This window comes from Bombina bombina, chromosome 4, assembly GCF_027579735.1.
Source record: "Bombina bombina isolate aBomBom1 chromosome 4, aBomBom1.pri, whole genome shotgun sequence".
NCBI classification, from domain to species: domain Eukaryota; kingdom Metazoa; phylum Chordata; class Amphibia; order Anura; family Bombinatoridae; genus Bombina; species Bombina bombina.
Window position 1 is genome coordinate 484,988,591 of NC_069502.1, and position 21,700 is coordinate 485,010,290.

The following is a 21,700-nucleotide window of genomic DNA, read 5'->3' on the forward strand; positions in this document are numbered from 1 at the left end:
TCATTCTGACTTATCTATTTCTGATGAGAATCTTTCTGGTTCAGAAGATTCTGCCTCAGATATTGACACTGATAAATCTTCATATTTGTTTAAAATGGAGTTTATTCGTTCTTTACTTAAAGAAGTGTTGATTGCATTAGATATGGAGGAGTCTAGTCCTCTTGATATTAAAACTAATAAGCGTTTAAATTCAGTTTTTAAACCTCATGTAGTTATTCCAGACGTTTTTCCAGTTCCTGATGCTATTTCAGAAGTAATTTTTAGGGAATGGAATAGTCCGGGTACTTCATTTACTCCTTCTCCAAGGTTTAAGTAATTGCACCCTTTGCCCTCTGATAGATTAGAGTTTTGGGAAAAAATCCCCAAAGTTGATGGGGCTATCTCTACTCTTGCTAAACGTACTACTATTCCTACGGCAGATAGTACTTCTTTTAAGGATCCTTTAGATAGGAAACTTGAATCCTTTCTAAGGAAGGCTTATTTATGTTAAGGTAATCTTCTTAGACCTGCTATTTCTTTGGCTGATGTTGTTGCAGCTTCCACTTTCTGGTTGGAGGCTTTAGCGCAACAAGTGTCAGACCATAATGCTTATAGCATTATTAAACTTCTTCAACATGCTAATAACTTGCTTTCTCTTTCTTTCCAGTGTAATAAATTATTTGGTTCTTAGCTAGATTCAATAATTTCAACTGTTACTGGGGGGAAGGGAGCCTTTTTGCCTCAGGACAAAAAATGTAAAGGTAAATATAGGGCTGCTAATCGTTTTCGTTCCTTTCGTCAGAATAAGGAACAAAAGCCTGACCCTTCCCCTAAAGGAACAGTTTCCGTTTGGAAACCTTCTCCAGTCTGGAATAAATCCAAGCCTTTTAGAAAGTCAAAACCAGCTCCCAAATCTGCATGAAGGTGCGGCCCTCATTCTAGCACAGCTGGTAGGGGGCAGGTTATGATTTTCAAAGATGTTTGGATCAATTCGATTCAAAGTCTTTGGATTCAGAACATTGTTTCACAAGGGTACAGAATAGGTTTCAAGGTAAGACTGCTGGTGAGAAGATTTTTTTCTCACGCATTCCAGTAAACCCAGTAAAGGCTCAGGCGTTTCTGAAATGTGTTTCAGACCTATAGTCGGCTGGGGTAATTGTGCCAGTTCCAGTTCTGGAATGGGGTCTGGGGTTTTACTCAAATCTGTTCATTGTACCAAAGAAGAATTCCTTCAGACCAGTTCTGGATCTAAAAATATTGAATCGTTATGTAAGGATACCAACATTCAAAATGGTGCCTATAAGGACTATTCTGCCTTTTGTTCAGCAAGGGCATTATATGTCTACAATAGACTTACAGGATGCATATCTTCATATTCCAACCCATCCAGATCACTATCAGTTTCTGAGATTCTCTTTTCTAGACAAGCATTACCCGTTTGTTGCTCTTCCGTTTGGCCTAGCAACAGCTCCAAGGATCTTTTCAAAGGTTCTCGGTGCCCTTCTCTCTGTAATCAGAGAACAGGGTATTGCGGTATTTCCTTATTTGGACGATATCTTGGTACTTGCTCAGTCTTTACATTCTGCAGAATCTCATACTAATCAACCAGTGTTGTTTCTTCAAAGACATGGTTGGAGGATCAATTTACCAAAAAGTTCCTTGATTCCTCAGATAAGGGTAACCTTTTTGGGTTTCCAAATAGATTCAGTGTCCATGACTTTGTCTAACAGAAAAGAGACGTCTGAAATTGGTTTCAGCTTGTCGAAACCTTCAGTCTCAATCATTCCCTTCGGTAGCTTTGTGCATGGAAATTCTAGGTCTCGTGACTGCTGCATCGGACGCGATCCCTTTTGCTCGTTTTCACATGAGACCTCTACAGCTTTGTATGCTGAACCAATGGTGCAGGGATTATACAAGGATATCACAATTAATATCCTTAAATCCCAATGTTCAATCTTCTCTGACTTGGTGGTTGGATCACCATTGTTTAATTCAAGGGGCCTCTTTTGTTCGTCCAACCTGGACTGTGATCTCAACAGATGCGAGTCTTTCAGGTTGGGGGGCTGTATGGGGATCTCTGACAGCGCAGGAGGTTTGGGATTCTCAGGAGGCGAGCTTACCAATCAACATTTTGGAACTCCGTGCGATTTTCAGAGCTCTTCAGTTCTGGCCTCTTCTGAAGAGAGAATCGTTTATTTGTTTTCAGACAGACAATGTCACAACCGTGGCATATGTCAATCATCAAGTGGGGACTCACAGTCCTCAGGCTATGAAAGAAGTATCTCGGATACTTGTATGGGCGGAATCCAGCTCCTGTCTAATTTCTGCAGTTCACATCCCAGGTATAGACAATTGGGAAGCAGATTATCTCAGTCGCCAGATGTTACATCCGGGCGAATGGTCTCTTCACCCAGAGGTATTTCTTCAGATTGTTCAAATCTGGAGACTTCCAGAAATAGATCTGATGGCCTCTCATCTAAACATAAAACTTCCCAGGTATCTGTCCAGATCCAGGGATCCTCAGGCGGAAGCGGTGGATGCGTTGTCACTTCCTTGGAATTATCAACCTGCTTATATCTTTCCGCCTCTCGTTCTTCTTCCAAAAGTGATTTCCAAAATCCTAATGGAGCGTACGTTTGTACTGCTGGTGGCTCCTGCATGGCCACACAGGTTTTGGTATGTGGATCTCGTTCGGATGGCCAGTTGCCAACCTTGGACACTTCCGTTAAGACCAGACCTTCTATCTCAAGGTCCATTTTTCAATCAGGATCTGAAATCATTAAATTTGAAGGTATGGAGATTGAACGCTTAATACTTAGTCATAGAGGTTTGTCTGACTCGGTGATTAATACTATGTTACAGGCTCATAAATCTGTGTCTAGAAAGATTTATTACAGAGTTTGGAAGACCTACATTTCTTGGTGTTCTTCTCATAAATTCTCTTGGCATTCTTTTAGAATTCCTAGAATTTTACAGTTTCTTCAGGATGGTTTGGATAAGGGTTTGTCTGCAAGTTCCTTGAAAGGACAAATTTCTGCTCTTTCTGTTCTTTTTCACAGAAAGATTGCTAATCATCCTGATATTCATTGTTTTGTACATTCTTTGACTTAATAAACAGGCTTGATATGAACCAATCTCTCCTCCTTGGAGTCTTAATTTGGTTCTGAGGGCTATACAGGCTCCTACGTTTGAACCTATGCATTCTCTGGATATTAAATTACTTTCCTGGAAAGTTTTGTTCCTTTTGGCCATCTCTTCTGCTAGAAGAGTTTCTGAGTTATCTGCTCTTTCTTGTGAATCTCCTTTTCTGATTTTTCCTCAGGATAAGGCGGTGTTGAGGACTTCATTAAATTTTTTACCTAAAGTTGTGAATTCTAACATTAGTAGAGAAATTGTTGTCCCTTCATTGTGTCCTAATCCTAAGAATTCTCTGGAAAGATCTTTACATTCTTTGTATGTAGTAAGAGCTTTGAAATATTATGTTGAAGCTACTAAAGATTTCAGAAAGACTTCTAGTCTATTTGTTATCTTTTCTGGTTCTAGGAATGGTCAGAAGGCTTCTGCCATTTCTTTGGCGTCTTTGTTAAAGTCTTTGATTCATCATGTGTATGTAGAGTCGGGTAAATCCCCGCCTCAAAGGATTACGGCTCATTCTACTAGGTCATTTTCTACTTTCTGGGCTTTTAGGAATGAAGCTTCTGTTGATCAGATTTGCAAAGCAGCAACTTGGTCTTCTTTGCATACTTTTACTAAATTCTACCATTTTGATGTGTTTTCTTCTTCTGAAGCAGTTTTTGGTAGAAAAGTACTTCAGGCAGCTGATTCAGTTTGATTCTTCTGCTTATAATTTCAGTTTTTTTCATTATAAGATTAAAACTTTTTGATTTGGGTTGTGGATTATTTATTCAGCGGAATTGGCTGTCTTTCTTTTATCCCTCCCTTTCTAGTGACTCTCTAGTCTTGGGTATCTGCTATCCCATACGTCACTAGCTCATGGACTCTTGCCAATTACATGAAAGAAAACATAATTTATGTAAGAACATACCTGATAAATTCATTTCTTTCATATTGGCAAGAGTCCATGAGGCCCACCCTTTTTGTGGTGGTTATGATTTTTTTGTATAAAGCACAATTATTCCAATTCCTTATTTGATGCTTTCGCTCCTTTCTTAACTCCCCACTTCTTGGCTATTAAACTGAATTGTGGGTGTGGTGAGGGGTGTATTTATAGGCATTTTGAGGTTTGGGAAACTTTGCCCCTCCTGGTAGGCATGTATATCCCATACGTCACTAGCTCATGGACTCTTGCCAATATGAAAGAAATTAATTTATCAGGTAAGTTCTTACATAAATTATGGTTTTTTTTTGAGTCTCTAGACATAAGTTTTTTTGTGGTGCATATACAGTACTATTGCAAACCAGATTACTGTGTTTTTGGTTTACTTATTTTTTAATTTTCTGGTTTGCGGGCCTCTCTATTTAAATGAGGGGTCTTGGAGCTTTGTAGCTGCTATGGTAGCCGATATCAAGGGGTTAGGAAAACCTCCCCCCATCCAGCTCCCTAGTGTAGCTACCAGTGAATCTTGCCTTAGGCCCTTTGTGACGACATCACAAAGGGGCCTGGGAGTGTGATAGGTGATCCCCCTGCATGATGTGAAGGGCTCATCATCTGCCTACAGGTAGCAATGTGCATTTGGTTTGCTTCAACTAATAACAAGAGTTCATTTCCCACCATGGAATTGCATCCTTTGTAAGTGATATTGGGATGTTGATTTCTGCTCATTTACATCTACTTTAATTGGGGGCTGTCACTAGATTTCAGCTACAACATTTGTGGCCTTCTTCTAAACTGATTGCAATCTGATTTTTAGTGCCTGCTAAACCCAGGAAAGGGCTGAGTAATCATATAGGAGCTGGCAGGGTGTAGTTAGGGCATCTTATTTTGGGGGCTATGAAGCTGATTACATTGGGAGATTGTATAAGTGTCTGACAGAGTATTACTATAGTGTAGGGGGCTCTCTACCAGGTTTTCTCTGTACTGTTATATAAGAGGTCATTGTATAACGTTATCGAACTACAATCATGGAATAACATTTTTATGTCCCCACTGTTATTTACATAGAGGAGTCAGTTACTGATATCCCTATAAATACATATATGTTTATTTGCAAAGATGTTGCAGTATGACCGGTCGCTCAAATTATATACTTCAAATTTTGCATGTATATCAGCCGCAACAGTCTACTGTTCAGAGGGAATTCTGAAATTCTCCCTGTACTTGACAATCATGGGGGAAACTACTGTTTTTACTCCTGAAATTAAAAATAAAATATACATAATAGTGACTGTTTGTTTAATGGCTCTCCCCAAACTAAGTAAGCGTAAACATAAATCTGGGCTTTTTATTCAGTTGTCTGAGATTAAATGCTTAAAATATTTTTTTGAGCTGATAACCTAAGGTTCATTATTGATAACATCCTCTAACATCACCGATTGTTTATATACAAAAGTGGAGATCCTTTAGAGATGAAATCTATTGGTATCTCTTTATACCTATGTTATGTCTAATTTGTATGCACTAAGGTTCTTTAATGCAGATTCTGGACATTGGTCATGAATATTTTTAATATTTGTAGAGATCCTTTAGAGATGAGATCCATTGATTACTCTTTTATTCCATAGCATGAGTGATTTATATGTATGCACATACATTTATCATGCAGACACTGGACATTAATTATGAAAATTTTCATTTAATATGCACTATATTTACTTTGAGTATGCACAGTCTCTCCTTTCTCTGGACATGGATTTACAAGTGTCTGTGTACCTGTTGCTCTATGTGAATGTGTGCTACTCCCTTAGTCAGGAACGCCACAAGTCTATGTACAAATACTTGAGTAGGTACATGTATACTACATCTGATGCTTATGTCATATACATAAGTTTATACAAAGTTTAAAAATCTATACAGTTTCTACATTTCAGGTGTGATTGGACTTTTATCCGGACTGATTCTTATCTTTTATGAGACCAAGTGTTTTTGTTCTCTTTGAAGTGGAGTCCTTCTGATTGACCAGCGGTCCTATACAGGGAGTGCAGAATTATTAGGCAAGTTGTATTTTTGAGGATTAATTTTATTATTGAACAACCATGTTCTCAATGAACACAAAAAAACTCATTAATATCAAAGCTGAATAGTTTTGGAAGTAGTTTTTAGTTTGTTTTTAGTTATAGCTATTTTAGGGGGATATCTGTGTGTGCAGGTGACTATTACTGTGCATAATTATTAGGCAACTTAACAAAAAACAAATATATACCCATTTCAATTATTTATTTTTACCAGTGAAACCAATATAACATCTCAACATTCACAAATATACATTTCTGACATTCAAAAACAAAACAAAAACAAATCAGTGACCAATATAGCCACCTTTCTTTGCAAGGACACTCAAAAGCCTGCCATCCATGGATTCTGTCAGTGTTTTGATCTGTTCACCATCAACATTGCGTGCAGCAGCAACCACAGCCTCCCAGACACTGTTCAGAGAGGTGTACTGTTTTCCCTCCTTGTAAATCTCACATTTGATGATGGACCACAGGTTCTCAATGGGGTTCAGATCAGGTGAACAAGGAGGCCATGTCATTAGATTTTCTTCTTTTATACCCTTTCTTGCCAGCCACGCTGTGGAGTACTTGGACGCGTGTGATGGAGCATTGTCCTGCATGAAAATCATGTTTTTCTTGAAGGATGCAGACTTCTTCCTGTACCACTGTTTGAAGAAGGTGTCTTCCAAAAACTGGCAGTAGGACTGGGAGTTGAGCTTGACTCCATCCTCAACCCGAAAAGGCCCCACAAGCTCATCTTTGATGATACCAGCCCAAACCAGTACTCCACCTCCACCTTGCTGGCGTCTGAGTCGGACTGGAGCTCTCTGCCCTTTACCAATCCAGCCACGGGCCCATCCATCTGGCCCATCAAGACTCACTCTCATTTCATCAGTCCATAAAACCTTAGAAAAATCAGTCTTGAGATATTTCTTGGCCCAGTCTTGACGTTTCAGCTTGTGTGTCTTGTTCAGTGGTGGTCGTCTTTCAGCCTTTCTTACCTTGGCCATGTCTCTGAGTATTGCACACCCTGTGCTTTTGGGCACTCCAGTGATGTTGCAGCTCTGAAATATGGCCAAACTGGTGGCATCTTGGCAGCTGCACGCTTGACTTTTCTCAGTTCATGGGCAGTTATTTTGCGCCTTGGTTTTTCCACACGCTTCTTGCGACCCTGTTGACTATTTTGAATGAAACGCTTGATTGTTCGATGATCACGCTTCAGAAGCTTTGCAATTGTAAGAGTGCTGCATCCCTCTGCAAGATATCTCACTATTTTTGACTTTTCTGAGCCTGTCAAGTCCTTCTTTTGACCCATTTTGCCAAAGGAAAGGAAGTTGCCTAATAATTATGCACACCTGATATAGGGTGTTGATGTCATTAGACCACACCCCTTCTCATTACAGAGATGCACATCACCTAATATGCTTAAATTGGTAGTAGGCTTTCGAGCCTATACAGCTTGGAGTAAGACAACATGCATAAAGAGGATGATGTGGTCAAAATACTAATTTGCCTAATAATTCTGCACTCCCTGTATAAATGTTGTGTATGATCTTTAAGAGTGCAACATTTACAAAAGGATTTGGAGGATAGGAGCATATTTAATCCTAGTACCTGTGTAATCTCAAGGTGAAGAGATTTTACCCCAATCTATTTTTTATCCAAGGGATTTAAAGTCCTATCCTTTGATATCATGTTTAGGGATGATTTAATATCCCTAAACACATTGATCTGAATTCCCCCTTGTATAATGGGAACATCCTTCAGTCATTTTTTCCTTAATCAAGGGTCAGTTTTTGACTACAATAGACCCTCAAGGGTTCTGTTCTGCACTTCCCTATCCATAGGTATTACTTTTAGTTTCTGAGGATTTGTATATCTGCAAAACTCAGTTTGATACTTTCTTGCTAGTAATCAGAATCAAGACATTCCAGTTGCTCCTTTTCTGACTAATATCTAGTGCAAGCTTATTTTCTGTCAACAGCTGTTTCTCTTATTCTCAAACCTATGTCTTTCAAGACATAAGTTGGAGTATCAATGTATCTATAGCTGCTTATATCCTGTAATGAGGGTAGCATTTACAGGAGTAATAATAATAATTTATGCAGCTATTTTTCTGACAGAACTTTGCATTATTAAGATTCTGAGGGTTTGTCTCTTCCTACAATGAGCTCCATCCATTGGTAGCTCAGTGCATAAAGGTGGTTTCTGTGCAGTCCCAGTTTATTTAGCCCCCACTTAACTTGAGCCCCCTTTAATGACTATGCTACATTAGAAGTTAATGAATTATCTACATTTGGCACACAATGCTTTTGGATTTCTACATCAGTCAATCTTTTTCTTAAAGACACAGTTTGTCTTTGTCCCTTGGGACATTCTTCCTTTGCTAGTCTTGGTCTATTGTACTGATAAACTCCGGTCTCTCAGGCTGGGAGGCGGACTGGGTTTCTCGAAGATTGCATGAAGTTTAGTATCAACTTGAGACAAGGTTACCAATCCACATTTTGGAACTTTGAGTAATCATCATGCTAGTCAGTCCTGGCCTTTATTGAAGGAGGGAAGTTTATCTATTTTTCTTCGATCAACATCATGGTGGTGGCCTACATAGTTATCACAGAGGTTAATTGCAGTTCACTGGCCATGCAGGAATAGATCCCTATTGGCAGTTGCAATACCAGATATGAACAACTAAGAGGTGGATCATTACAGCATTTTTGACCACTTATTGATTTGATAGGCTTACAGGACATAGTTCTAATGACCTCTTTCTTAAATCGCAACACTTCCAAGCTGTTTTGTAAGATTGCAAGGTCCTAGGTTCACTTATTAGTCACCTTGGTATGTCCATGGGACTTTCATCTAGCACACCAGTTTCCTTTGTTTTTATTCCAAGAGTCTTTCTTGGATCAATCAGAAGTCATCGTTCAAAATATTAGTTGCTCCAGCCTGGCACTGCAGCACTTGTTATGCGGACCTAGTGCATATGTCCTTTTTGCTTTCCATAGCTCTTTTCCTCTGAGACAGACTCTGTTGTCTCAAGGTTCTCTTTTCTATCAAGATCTCAAATCTCTAATGGCGTGGAGTATAAACACCTAGTTTTGGAACATAGAAATGTATTTGATTTAGTCATTAAGTCTTTAATGCTTGCCAGAAAGCCTGTAACATAAGATTGGAAGACATAATTTAAAATGTTTTTCTTCCAGAGGGTTTTCTTAATATTCTTTAAAAATCCTAGAATCCTTCAGTTTTCAGGATGCCCTGGTCAATGGTCTGTCCACTATTTTCTGCCTTCTCTTAGCTAAACTTCCTGGGGTTCAGATGTTAGAATTAGGCCACTGATGAAACCTATTTCTTCACCCTGGAATCTAAACTTACTTTTCTATATATTACATGGTTCTTTTCTTGAACCTTTGCTTAACATTGCTATTGTCTATCAACTGGGAAAGTAATCTTTCTTTAAGTAATCTATTTAGCATAAAGAGTTTCTAAATCCTTAACCTTGTCTGTGATTCTGTGTTTTTTACAATCACAAGGTGAAGGCTATACTCTGGGCTAAATATGATTTTCTTCGTAAAGGAAAATACCAATCAAGAGATGGTTGTTCCTTCATTGTGTTCAGGTCCAGCTAACTGTAGGTAGTGAATATTACATAATTTGATTATAGTAAATGCTTTGAAGTTCTATCTCCAAGCAACTATTGTTTTCCGTCAAACTTACTAAATCTAGTAAGGGGCAGAAAGCTACTAAAGTAGCATTTGCCTCTTAACTCATAAGAAGGGATTTAAGACTTTCTTGACTTTATGGTTGGAAGTTCACCTTTCTAAGAGCATTACACCTCTTTCTTAAAGAGCAATTGCAACATTGTGGGTTTTGAAAGATTTTACATCTATGGAGCAGATTTGCAAATATGTCTTATCTGTGTACTTTTCCCCTCAAAGTTCTTCAGGCAGCAGTGTTGGCTAAATAATAACTGCCAGAAAAATTGTCCCAAAAATTTCTGTAACATAGACCATCAACTATTAATTTGATATGTTATGGAGGACTGTGGATCATCATAAATTTACTAAAGAAAAATTATGCTTCATCATCATTCCAAAAGAAAATAATTTATCAGGTAAGAATGCATTTTGTGTATAGAGAGAGAGAATATAGAGAGAAAGATATAGTGAGCTATAGAGAGAAAGATATAGTTAGCTATATATATAGAGAGAGAGGTGTGTGTGTGTGTGTGTGTGTATATACATACATATACACACGCACCCAGTGTTTATCTGCCTATTGATTCTTTTGCATGTGTTACTCATGCACACCTAATACTAAAATGTTTGCAGTTCAGCATTTACCATTAGATGTTTAGACCTTTTATATAATTGGCTAAAAGTAATGTGTATTGGAGCCATTGCAACATGTTTTTTTTTTTCCCCATAGAAGACCAAGCCCATGAAGTCACTGAACCAGAGGCTGAATCAAGTGTGTTTACCGGACGCAGATTAAATTCTAAAATGTTGGTATATTCCGGTTCAAAATTAATTTATCTTCCTAAGATGTTAACATTATATGAACAATGCTTACGAGTTTTACAAAATAATGTTGATGGTGAGTATTTGATTTATCTAACTTTGTGTCTTAATACCTTTTTAACTAATGTATCTTAATGCTTAACCTTTTAAAAAGAGATTTTAATTGCTTAATGTTATATTGTTTTTTTTTTTAGTTTTTTTTTTTAGTTTTTTTTTTAAATTTGGCATAATTGTTAGAGTGCTTAGCTAAAGTGTTGCCCCAAGCTTAGAATCTAAATAGTATATTATATAATCTAAAGCAGTGGTTTCCAAACTTTTCAGTTTACTGTCCCTTGGTTCTCACCATTGGTGCCTCCTAACGTAACCCATAAAAATAATAATCAGAACAGTGCACAACCCCTAATAAAGATAACACAATACAATCTAAGAGAGTAACAATTTAAACGCATTAAAATTAAGACTTCCTTCTTGGCTGATGAGTCCGTAGCTTCATAATGTGGGATATTCCAGCTTTAGTCCCTCCCAATTCCTCTGAGCCAAAATGTATCCTATGATTAAGTGCCACACGTCACAAAACGCTTTAGGATCCTTCCTTCTCCCCATGTCTGAGTGCTGTTTTTTATTTTAAATGTTGAAATAAAGATAATTTTTTTTTTGGATTAAAGGAGTGCTGCTGTTTAAACTTTTTTTCCTTTTTTCCATTTTTTTTCTTTGACTTGCTCGGCCTTAATCCTTTTTGGCGTGCACCATGCTACAGTGTTGCGGCATACATTTGCACTATGTTTCCTCATTTCTTTCACGTAATTGGCAAGAGTCCATGAGCTAGTGACGTATGGGATATACATTCCTACCAGGAGGGGCAAAGTTTCCCAAACCTCAAAATGCCTATAAATATATCCCCACCACACCCACAATTCAGTTTTACAAACTTTGCCTCCTATGGAGGTGGTGAAGTAAGTTTGTGCTAGATTTCTACGTTGATATGCGCTTTTCAGCATGCTGAAGCCCGGTTCCTCTCAGAGTGCAGTGAATGACAGAGGGATGTGAAGGGAGTATTACCTATTGAATACAATGGTCATCCTAACGGGGATCTATTTCATAGGTTCTCTGTTATTGGTCGTAGAGATTCATCTCCTACCTCCCTTTTCAGATCGACGATATACTCTTATATACTATTACCTCTACTGATTCTCGTTTCAGTACTGGTTTGGCTATCTATTTTATGTAGATGAGTGTCTTTTGGTATGTATGTTTTCTTTTATTTATGACACTCTCAGCTATGGTTTGGCACTTTATATGTAAAGTTCTAAATATGTTTTATACTTAATTTGCCATGATTCAGGTTAATCAGTATATTTCCTTCTTACAGACTGTCAGTTTCATATTGGGTAATGCATATTTAAAAATAAAAAAAATTCTTACCTGAAAATTTTTCAAATTGACCTTTTCTAAATTGTGGGCTGTTAGGCTCGCGGGAGCGCAAAATGCTTTAATTTATTGCGTCTCTTTTGGCGCGAGAATTACGTTTGACGTAATTTCGTCATTTCCGGCGTCTTAGTTGACGCCGAGAGTTTTCACGTAGTTGCGTCATCTATGACGCTCGTGTTTGTTGCAGACGTTCTTGGCGCCAAAAAATATTTTGTCAGTTGTGGGCGTCATACTTGGTGCCAGATTTTTTACATTAGGTCCTTATTTAATTTTGCTTCTGGTTTCCAGAGGCTTATTTTGTTCATTTTTTTCCCATTCCTGAAACTGTCATAAGAAAATTGATAATTTTGCTTTATATGTTGTTTTTTCTATTACATATTGCAAGATGGCTCAATCTGACCCTGTCTCAGAATCTACTTCTGGAATGCTGCTGCCTGATGTCGGTTCTACCAAAGCTAAGTGCATTTGTTGTAAACTTGTGGTAACTGTTCCTCCGGCTGTAGTTTCTGTTAGTTGTCATAATAAACTTTCAAATGCAGACAATATTTCCATTAGTAGTAATCATTGCCTGTTGTTCCTAAGACATCTAATGTTCAGGATATTCCTGTTAATGTGAGAGAATTTGTTTCTAATTCTATTCAGAAGGCTCTGTCTGTTCTACCACCTTCTAATAAATGTAAAAGGTCTTTTAAAACTTCTCATAAATTTGATGAATTTTTAAATGACCGACAGCATTCTGATTTATGTATCTCGGATGAGGATCTATCTGGTTCAGAAGATTCTGCCTCAGATATCGACACTGACAAATCTTCATACTTATTTAAAATGGAGTATATTCGTTCCTTATTAAAAGAGGTGTTGATTGCATTAGATATGGAGGAGACTAGTCCTCTTGATATTAAACCCAGTAAACGTTTAAATTCGGTTTTTAAACCTCATGTAGTTATTCCAGAGGTTTTTCCAGTTCCTGATGCTATTTCAGATGTAATTTCTAGGGAATGGAATAGTCTGGGTACTTCATTCACTCCTTCTTCAAGGTTTAAGAAACTGTATCCTTTGCCGACTGATAGATTGGAGTTTTGGGAAAAGATCCCCAAAGTTGATGGGGCCATCTCTACTCTTGCAAAACATACTACTATTCCTACGGCAGATAGTACTTCTTTTAAAGATCCTTTAGATAGGAAGCTTGAATCTTATCTAAGGAAATCTTATTTATGTTCAGGTCATCTTCTTAGGCCTGCTATTTCTTTGGCTGATGTTGCTGCGGCTTCAACTTTTTGGTTGGAAACTTTAGCGCAACAAGTAGCAGATCATAATGTGTATAGCATTGTTAAGCTAATTCAACATGCTAATAATTTGATTTGTGATGCCATTTTTTGATATCATTAGAATTGATGTCGGGTATATGTCTTTAGCTATTTTAGCTAGAAGAGCTTTATGGCTTAAATCTTGGAATGGTGATATGACTTCTAAATCAACGTCGCTATCTCTCTTTCCAAGGTAATAAATTATTTGGTTCTCAGTTGGATTCTATTATTTCAACTGTCACTGGGGGAAGGGAGGCTTTTTGCCTCAGGATAAAAAATCTAAGGGTAATTTTAGGGCTGCTAACTGTTTTCGTTCCTTTCATCAGAATAAGGAACAGAAACCTGACCCTTCCCCTAAAGGAACGGTTTCCAATTGGAAGCCTTCTCTAGTCTGGAATAAATCCAAGCCATTTAAAAAATCAAAATCGGCCCCCAAGTCCACATGAAGGTGCGGCCCTCTTTCCAGCGCAGCTGGTAGGGGGCAGACTAAAATTTTACAAGGATGTTTGGATCAATTCAATCCAAAATCATTGGATTCAGAACATTGTTTCTCAAGGGTACAGAATAGGTTTCAAAGTAAGACAGTCTGTGAGAAGTTTCTTCCTCTCATGCATTCCAGTGAACCCAGTAAAGGCTCAGGCTTTTCTGAAGTATGTTTCAGACCTGGAGTTATCTGGGGTAATTGTGCCAGTTCCTTTTCTGGAATGGGTTCTGGGGTTTTATTCAAATCGTTCATTGTTCCAAAGAAGGAGAATTCTTTCAGACCAGTTCTGGATCTAAAAATTTTGAATCGTTATGTAAGAATACCAACATTCAAGATGGTGACTATAAGGACTATTCTGCCTTTTGTTCAGCAAGGGCATTATATGTCCACAAATAGACTTACAGGATGCATATCTTCATATTCCGATTCATCCAGATCACTATCAGTTTCTGAGATTCTCTTTTCTAGACAAGCATTACCAATTTGTTGCTCTTCCTTTTGGCCTAGCAACAGCTCCAAGGATCTTTTCAAAGGTTCTGGGTGCCCTACTCTCTGTAATCAGAGAGCGGGGTATTGCGGTGTTTCCTTATTTGGAAGATATCTTGGTACTTGCTCAGTCTTTACATTCTGCAGAATCTCACACGAATCAACTAGTGTTGTTTCTTCAAAGACATGGTTGGAGGATCAATTTACCAAAAAGTTCCATGATTCCTCAGACAAGGGTAACCTTTTTAGGATTCCAAATAGATTCAGTATACATGACTTTTGCCTCTAACAGACAAGACGTCTGAAATTGGTTGCAGCCTGTCAGAACCTTCAGTTTCAATCATTCCCTTCAGTAGATATGTGCATGGAGGTTTTAGGTCTCATGACTGCAGCATCGGACGCGATCCCCTTTGCTCGTTTTCACAGACCTCTTCAGCTTTGTATTCTGAGCCAATGGTGCAGGGATTATACAAAGATATCACAATTAATATCCTTAAATCCCAATATTCGACTATCTCTGACTTGGTGGTTAGATCACCATAGTTTAGTTCAAGGGGCCTCTTTTGTTCATCCAACCTGGACTGCGATTACAACAGATGCAAGACTTTCAGGTTGCGGAGCTGTCTGGGGATCTCTGATAGCGCAGGGGGTTTGAAAGTCTCAAGAGGCGAGATTACCAATCAATATTTTGGAACTCTGTGCGATTCTCAGAGCTCTTCAGTTTTGGCCTCTTCTGAAGAGAGAACCGTTTATTTGTTTTCAGACAGACAATGTCACAACCGTGGCGTATGTCAATCATCAAGGTGGGACTCACAGTCCTCAAGCTATGAAAGAAGTATCTCGGATACTTGCATGAGAAGAATCCAGCTCCTGTCTAATCTCTGCGGTCCATTTCCCAGGTATAGACAATTGGGAAGTGGATTATCTCAGTCGCCAGACTTTACATCTGGGAGAGTGGTCTCTTCACCCAGATGTGTTTTTTCAGATTGTTCAGATGTGGGGCTTCCAGAAATAGATCTGATGGCTTCTCATCTAAACAGGAAACGTCCCAGGTATCTGTCCAGGTGTCCTCAGGCGAAAGCAGTGGATGCATTGTCACTTCCTTGGAGTTATTAACCTGCTTATATCTTTCCACATCTAGTTCTTCTTCCAAGAGTGATTTCCAAAATCATAATGGAGCGTTCATTTGTACTGCTGGTGGCTTCAGCATGGTCACACAGGTTTTGGTATGCTGATCTTGTACGGATGTCCAGTTGCCAACCTTGGCCACTTCCGTTAAGGCCAGACCTTCTATCTCAAGGCCCATTTTTCCATCAGGATCTCAAATCATTAAATTTGAGGGTATGGAGATTGAACGCTTAGTGCTTAGTCATAGAGGTTTCTCTGACTAATACTATGTTGCAGGTTCGCAAATCTGTGTCTAGAAAGATTTATTACTGAGTTTGAAAGACTTACATTTCATGGTGGTGTTCTCATAAATTCTCTTGGCATTCTTTTAGAATTCCTAGAATTTTACAGTTTCTTCAGGATGGTTTGGATAAGGGTTTGTCTGCAAGTTCTTTGAAAGGACAAATCTCTGCTCTTTCTGTTCTGTTTATGATTTTTCATCAGGATAAGGTGGTTTTGCGGACTTCATTTACATTTTTACCTAAATTTGTGAATTCCAACAACATTAGTAGAGAAATTGTTGTCCCTTCGTTGTGTCCTAATCCTAAGAATTCTTTGGAGAGATCTTTACATTCTTTGGATGTGGTAAGAGCTTTGAAATATTATGTTGAAGCTACTAAAGATTTCAGGAAGACTTCTAGTCTATTTGTTATCTTTTCTGTTTCTAGGAAAGGTCAGAAGGCTTCTGCCATTTCTTTGGCATCTTGGTTAAAGCTTTTGATTCATCATGCTTATTTGGAGTCGGGTAAATCCCCGCCTCAGAGGATTACGGCTCATTCTACTAGGTCAGTTTCTACTTCCTGGGCTTTTAAGAATTGAAGCTTCTGTTGATCAGATTTTCAAAGCAGCAACTTGGTCTTCTTTGCATACTTTTACTAAATTCTACCATTTTGATGTCTTCTCTTCTTCAGAAGCAGTTTTTGGTAGAAAAGTACTTCAGGCAGCTGTTTCAGTTTGATTCTTCTGCTTATAATTTCATTTTTTTTCATTATAAAGATTAAAACTTTTGATTTGGGTTGTGGATTCTTTTTTCAGCGGAATTGGCTGTCTTTATTTTTATCCCTCCCTCTCTAGTGACTCTTGCATGGAGTTCCACATCTTGGGTATTGATATCCCATAAGTCACTAGCTCATGGACTCTTGCCAATTACATGAAAGAAAACATAATTTATGTAAGAATTTTCCTGATAAATTCATTTCTTTCATATTGGCAAGAGTCCATGAGGCCCACCCTTTTTATGGTGGTTACGATTTTTTTTTGTATAAAGCACAATTATTCCAATTCCTTTTTGATGCTTTCGCTCCTTTCTTATCACCCCACTTCTTGGCTATTCGTTAAACTGAATTGTGGGTGTGGTGGGGGGTTGTATTTATAGGCGTTTTGAGGTCTGGGAAACTTTGCCCCTCCTGGTAGGAATGTATATCCCATACGTCACTAGCTCATGGACTCATGCCAATATGAAATAAATTCATTTATCAGGTAAATTCTTACATAAATTATGCTTTTGGATGTCACAAGCCAATGGTGGATCACGGAGTATCAGCTGGAACTGGAGCGACGCTGTCAGTTCCATTTAATCTAACTTTGGACCCAATAACCCCAAGACAACTTTACTCCAAGCAGCTTTAAGAAGACTGAGTGAAATAGGGGTAAGGATTACCTCTGTTATGTGCTGTCCATTACCCTAGTGGGTAATCTGACAGCCATAACTGCCCTCAGGTGTCGTGGAGACCCTGTCCTTTAGCCTCCACCTAAGGGGTTACAGGTATATCCGCAGTATCCTTTGCAATATATTTACTTGCACTGGATGGGTTCTCTACTAGATTGACAACCTGTGAGGGAGAAAGGCCTCGGCATGCTAAGACGCAGTGGAGGGGTGCCTCAGTCCAGCTAAGAGACTAAGGCACTACGCAACCCAGGAGCTCTACAATAGTACTCTCCTTACAGGTACTAGGAGCTTTACCTATGTGTTTAACATATTAATTTGGAGGTATGAGGCACAGCATAGTTCTTGACTTGCATCCTTAGGACTCCTTAGCAGCTTAAGTTACAATTTTTATCTCAAATCTTATTTTTACATTTGTCTAAAAAATGTCTCTCTGAGGGTCTGTGACTACCTTGTACAGTTATCAGTTGGATCTAAAAAATACCAGTACAGTTGGGCAGATTGACACAGGCACCTTAGGAGAGGTGTTTTTCACAATTTAAAATTTTAGTGTTTTCAAATTGCACAGGTTTTGGGCCTGCATTTTTTTATGACAATAAGTTCAGCCCCTTCTCCTTGGCAGCCTTTTTCCATCTCTGACTTCCACTCTTGTGAATTTAATCTGGTGGATTCTAGGGCATTTTGGTCTTTTATTTTGGTAAATTTAACCCCTTCTATGCCCTGGAGGTGAGAAAGTAACACTTACAAGAGCTGCTAAGGGGGGTTAGGTTTTCTGTGCTACTTACATTTTAATTCTCTTAGCTCTTATGTTCTGATGTGTGCTGTTGTCTAGTACTAGTGTAAAAAATTGTATTCCCATTTTTATACAACAATTTGATTTTTACTTGTGTATCCCTCATCTGTCCACAATTGTGTTGAGGAGTAAATTTTAACCCACTTAGGGGCACTTTGAGTTGGTGTCTCATGTAGGTCTTCCAATCCTGTATTACCACAACTTGTTTTATTGTCATGCAGCAATCTGATCAAAAGTTTAGTTTGTATAATACGTTTATATTTTAGTTCTTGCATCAGCACACATTCCTAGTCTTAATACACACTATATATGTCAAGCTTAGTGTTAACATACCTAGTTCAGAAAACAAGGAAATTAGATAACGGTAGAGGAAAATAGCATCCACAGGTCTAATCAATCTGTGTGTTATTTATGTTTAACGTATTTTATTATTATACAGAGTTTCTGATAAAAGGTTTTCTTCAGGCCTCCTGTGCTGAAAGGACAAAAAGCAGAGGTTGCAAACTAGGAATCCTTTGTGGGTGCAGGTGTGATAAGGTCCTATACTCTGTATTTCACTACTTAGAAAATGTTGAATGTAAGCCCTAATGTTCAAGCAGTTTTTATTTTTTTTACAGCATCTTACTAGGTTCTGATATCTTTCTAATGACATGGTGAGTCCACTAACCATCATAATTACTGTTGGGAATATCACTCCTGGCCAGCAGGAGGAGGCCAAGAGCACCACAGCAAAGTTGGTAAATATCACTTCCCTACCCACAAACCCCAGTTATTCTCTTTGCCTGTTCAAGGAGGTGGTAACATTTTTAGGTGTCTGAAGTTTCTTCAATCAAGAGTTTATTTTTTCTTTCATGTAATTAGCAAGAGTCCATGAGCTAGTGACGTATGGGATATACATTCCTACCAGGAGGGGCAAAGTTTCCCAAACCTCAAAATGCATATTAAATACACCCCTCACCACACCCACAAATCAGTTTTACAAACTTTGCCTCCTATGGAGGTGGTGAAGTAAGTTTGTGCTAGATTCTACGTTGATATGCGCTCCGCAGCAGGTTGGAGCCCGGTTTTCCTCTTAGCGTGCAGTGAATGTCAGAGGGATGTGAGGAGAGTATTGCCTATTTGAATGCAATGATCTCCTTCTACGGGGTCTATTTCATAGGTTCTCTGTTATCGGTCGTAGAGATTCATCTCTTACCTCCCTTTTCAGATCGACGATATACTCTTATATATATATATATATATATATATATATATACCATTACCTCTGCTGATTTTCGTTTCAGTACTGGTTTGGCTTTCTACAACATGTAGATGAGTGTCCTGGGGTAAGTAAGTCTTATTTTCTGTGACACTCTAAGCTATGGTTGGGCACTTTTTTAATAAAGTTCTAAATATATGTATTCAAACATTTATTTGCCTTGACTCAGGATGTTCAACATTCCTTATTTTCAGACAGTCAGTTTCATATTTGGGATAATGCATTTGAATCAATCATTTTTTCTTACCTTAAAAATTTGACTTTCTTTCATGTAATTAGCAAGAGTCCATGAGCTAGTGACGTATGGGATATACATTCCTACCAGGAGGGGCAAAGTTTCCCAAACCTTAAAATGCCTATAAATACACCCCTCACCACACCCACAATTCAGTTTTACAAACTTTGCCTCCGATGGAGGTGGTGAAGTAAGTTTGTGCTAGATTCTACGTTGATATGCGCTCCGCAGCAAGTTGGAGCCCGGTTTTCCTCTCAGCGTGCAGTGAATGTCAGAGGGATGTGAGGAGAGTATTGCCTATTTGAATGCAGTGATCTCCTTCTACGGGGTCTATTTCATAGGTTCTCTGTTATCGGTCGTAGATATTCATCTCTTACCTCCCTTTTCAGATCGACGATATACTCTTATATATACCATTACCTCTGCTGATTCTCGTTTCAGTACTGGTTTGGCTTTCTACAAACATGTAGATGAGTGTCCTGGGGTAAGTAAATCTTATTTTCTGTGACACTCTAAGCTATGGTTGGGCACTTTGTTTATAAAGTTCTAAATATATGTATTCAAACATTTATTTGCCGTGACTCAGAATGTTCAACTTTCCTTATTTTTCAGACAGTCCGTTTCATATTTGGGATAATGCATTTGAATTAATCTTTTTTTCTTACCTTCAAAAATTTGACTCTTTTTTTCCTGTGGGCTGTTAGGCTCGCGGGGGCTGAAAATGCTTCATTTTATTGCGTCATTCTTGGCGCGGACTTTTTTGGCGCAAAAATTCTTTTCAGTTTCCGGCGTCATACGTGTCGCCGGAAGTTGCGTCATTTTTTGACGTTATTTTGCGCCAAAAATGTCGGCGTTCCGGATGTGGCGTCATTTTTGGCGCCAAAAGCATTTAGGCGCCAAATAATGTGGGCGTCTTATTTGGCGCTAAAAAATAAGGGCGTCGCTTTTGTCTCCACATTATTTAAGTCTTATTTTTTCAGTGCTTCTGGTTGCTAGAAGCTTGTTCTTTGGCATTTTTTCCCATTCCTGAAACTGTCATTTAAGGAATTTGATCAATTTTGCTTTATATGTTGTTTTTTCTCTTACATATTGCAAGATGTCTCACGTTGCATCTGAGTCAGAAGATACTACAGGAAAATCGCTGTCTACTGCTGGAGCTACCAAGCTAAGTGTATCTGCTATAATTTTTGGTATCTGTTTCTCCAGCTGTTGTTTGTATTGCATGTCATGACAAACTTATTAATGCAGATAAAATTTCCTTTAGTACTGTTACATTACCTGTTGCTGTTCCGTCAACATCTAATTTTCAGAGTGTTCCTGATAAATATAAGAGATTTTATTTTTTAAATCCATTAAGAAGGCTATGTCTGTTATTTCTCCTTCTAGTTTACATAAGTCTTTTAAAACTTCTCTTTTTTCAGATGAATTTTTAAATGAACATCATCATTCTGATACTGATAATGGTTCTTCTGGTTCAGAGGTTTCTGTCTCAGAGGTTGATGCTGATAAATCTTTGTATTTGTTCAAGATGGAATTTATTCGTTCTTTATTTAAAGAAGTATTAATTGCATTAGAAATAGAGGATTCTGGTCCACTTGATTCTAAATCTAAACGTTTAAATAAGGTTTTTAAATCTCCTGTAGTTATTCCAGAAGTGTTTAATCTCCCTGTTGCTATTTCTGAAGTAATTTCCAGGGAATGGAATAATTTGGGTAATTCTTTTACTCCTTCTAAACGTTTAAGCAATTATATCCTGTGCCATCTGACAGATTAGAGTTTTTTTGGGACAAAATCCCTAAGGTTATGGGGCTGTCTCTACTCCTGCTAAATGTGCTACTATTCCTACGGCAGATAGTAATTCATTTAAGGATCCTTTAGATAGGAAAATTGAATCCTTTCTAAGAAAAGCTTACTTATGTTCAGGTAATCTTCTTAGACTTGCTATATTTTTAGCGGATGTTGCTGCAGCTTCAACTTTTTGGTTAGAAGCTTTAGCGCAACAAGTAACAGATCATAATTTTATAGCATTATTATTATTCTATAACATGCTAATAATTTTATTGGTGATACCATCTTTTGATATCATTAGAGTTGATGTCAGGTATATGTCTCTAGCTATTTTAGCTAGAAAAGCTTTATGGATTAAACTTGGAATACTGATATGTCTTCTAAGTCAACTTTGCTTTCCCTTTCTTTCCAGGGTAATAAATTATTATTTCAACTGTTTCTGGAAGGAAGGGAACTTTTTTTCCAAAGGATAAAAAAT

General features: G+C 38.1%; 1 protein-coding gene across 1 annotated transcript in view; it reads left to right on the plus strand.

Moving 5' to 3' along the window:
• The window catches only part of LOC128657582 (elongin-A-like), a 427,971-nt gene that overhangs the window by 127,159 nt on the left and 279,112 nt on the right, over positions 1-21,700 (plus strand). Inside the window, exon 6 of the mRNA XM_053711962.1 lies at positions 10,519-10,686. Within this exon, the coding sequence (XP_053567937.1) occupies positions 10,519-10,686 (168 nt within the window). The remainder of the gene's footprint in view (positions 1-10,518; positions 10,687-21,700) is intronic.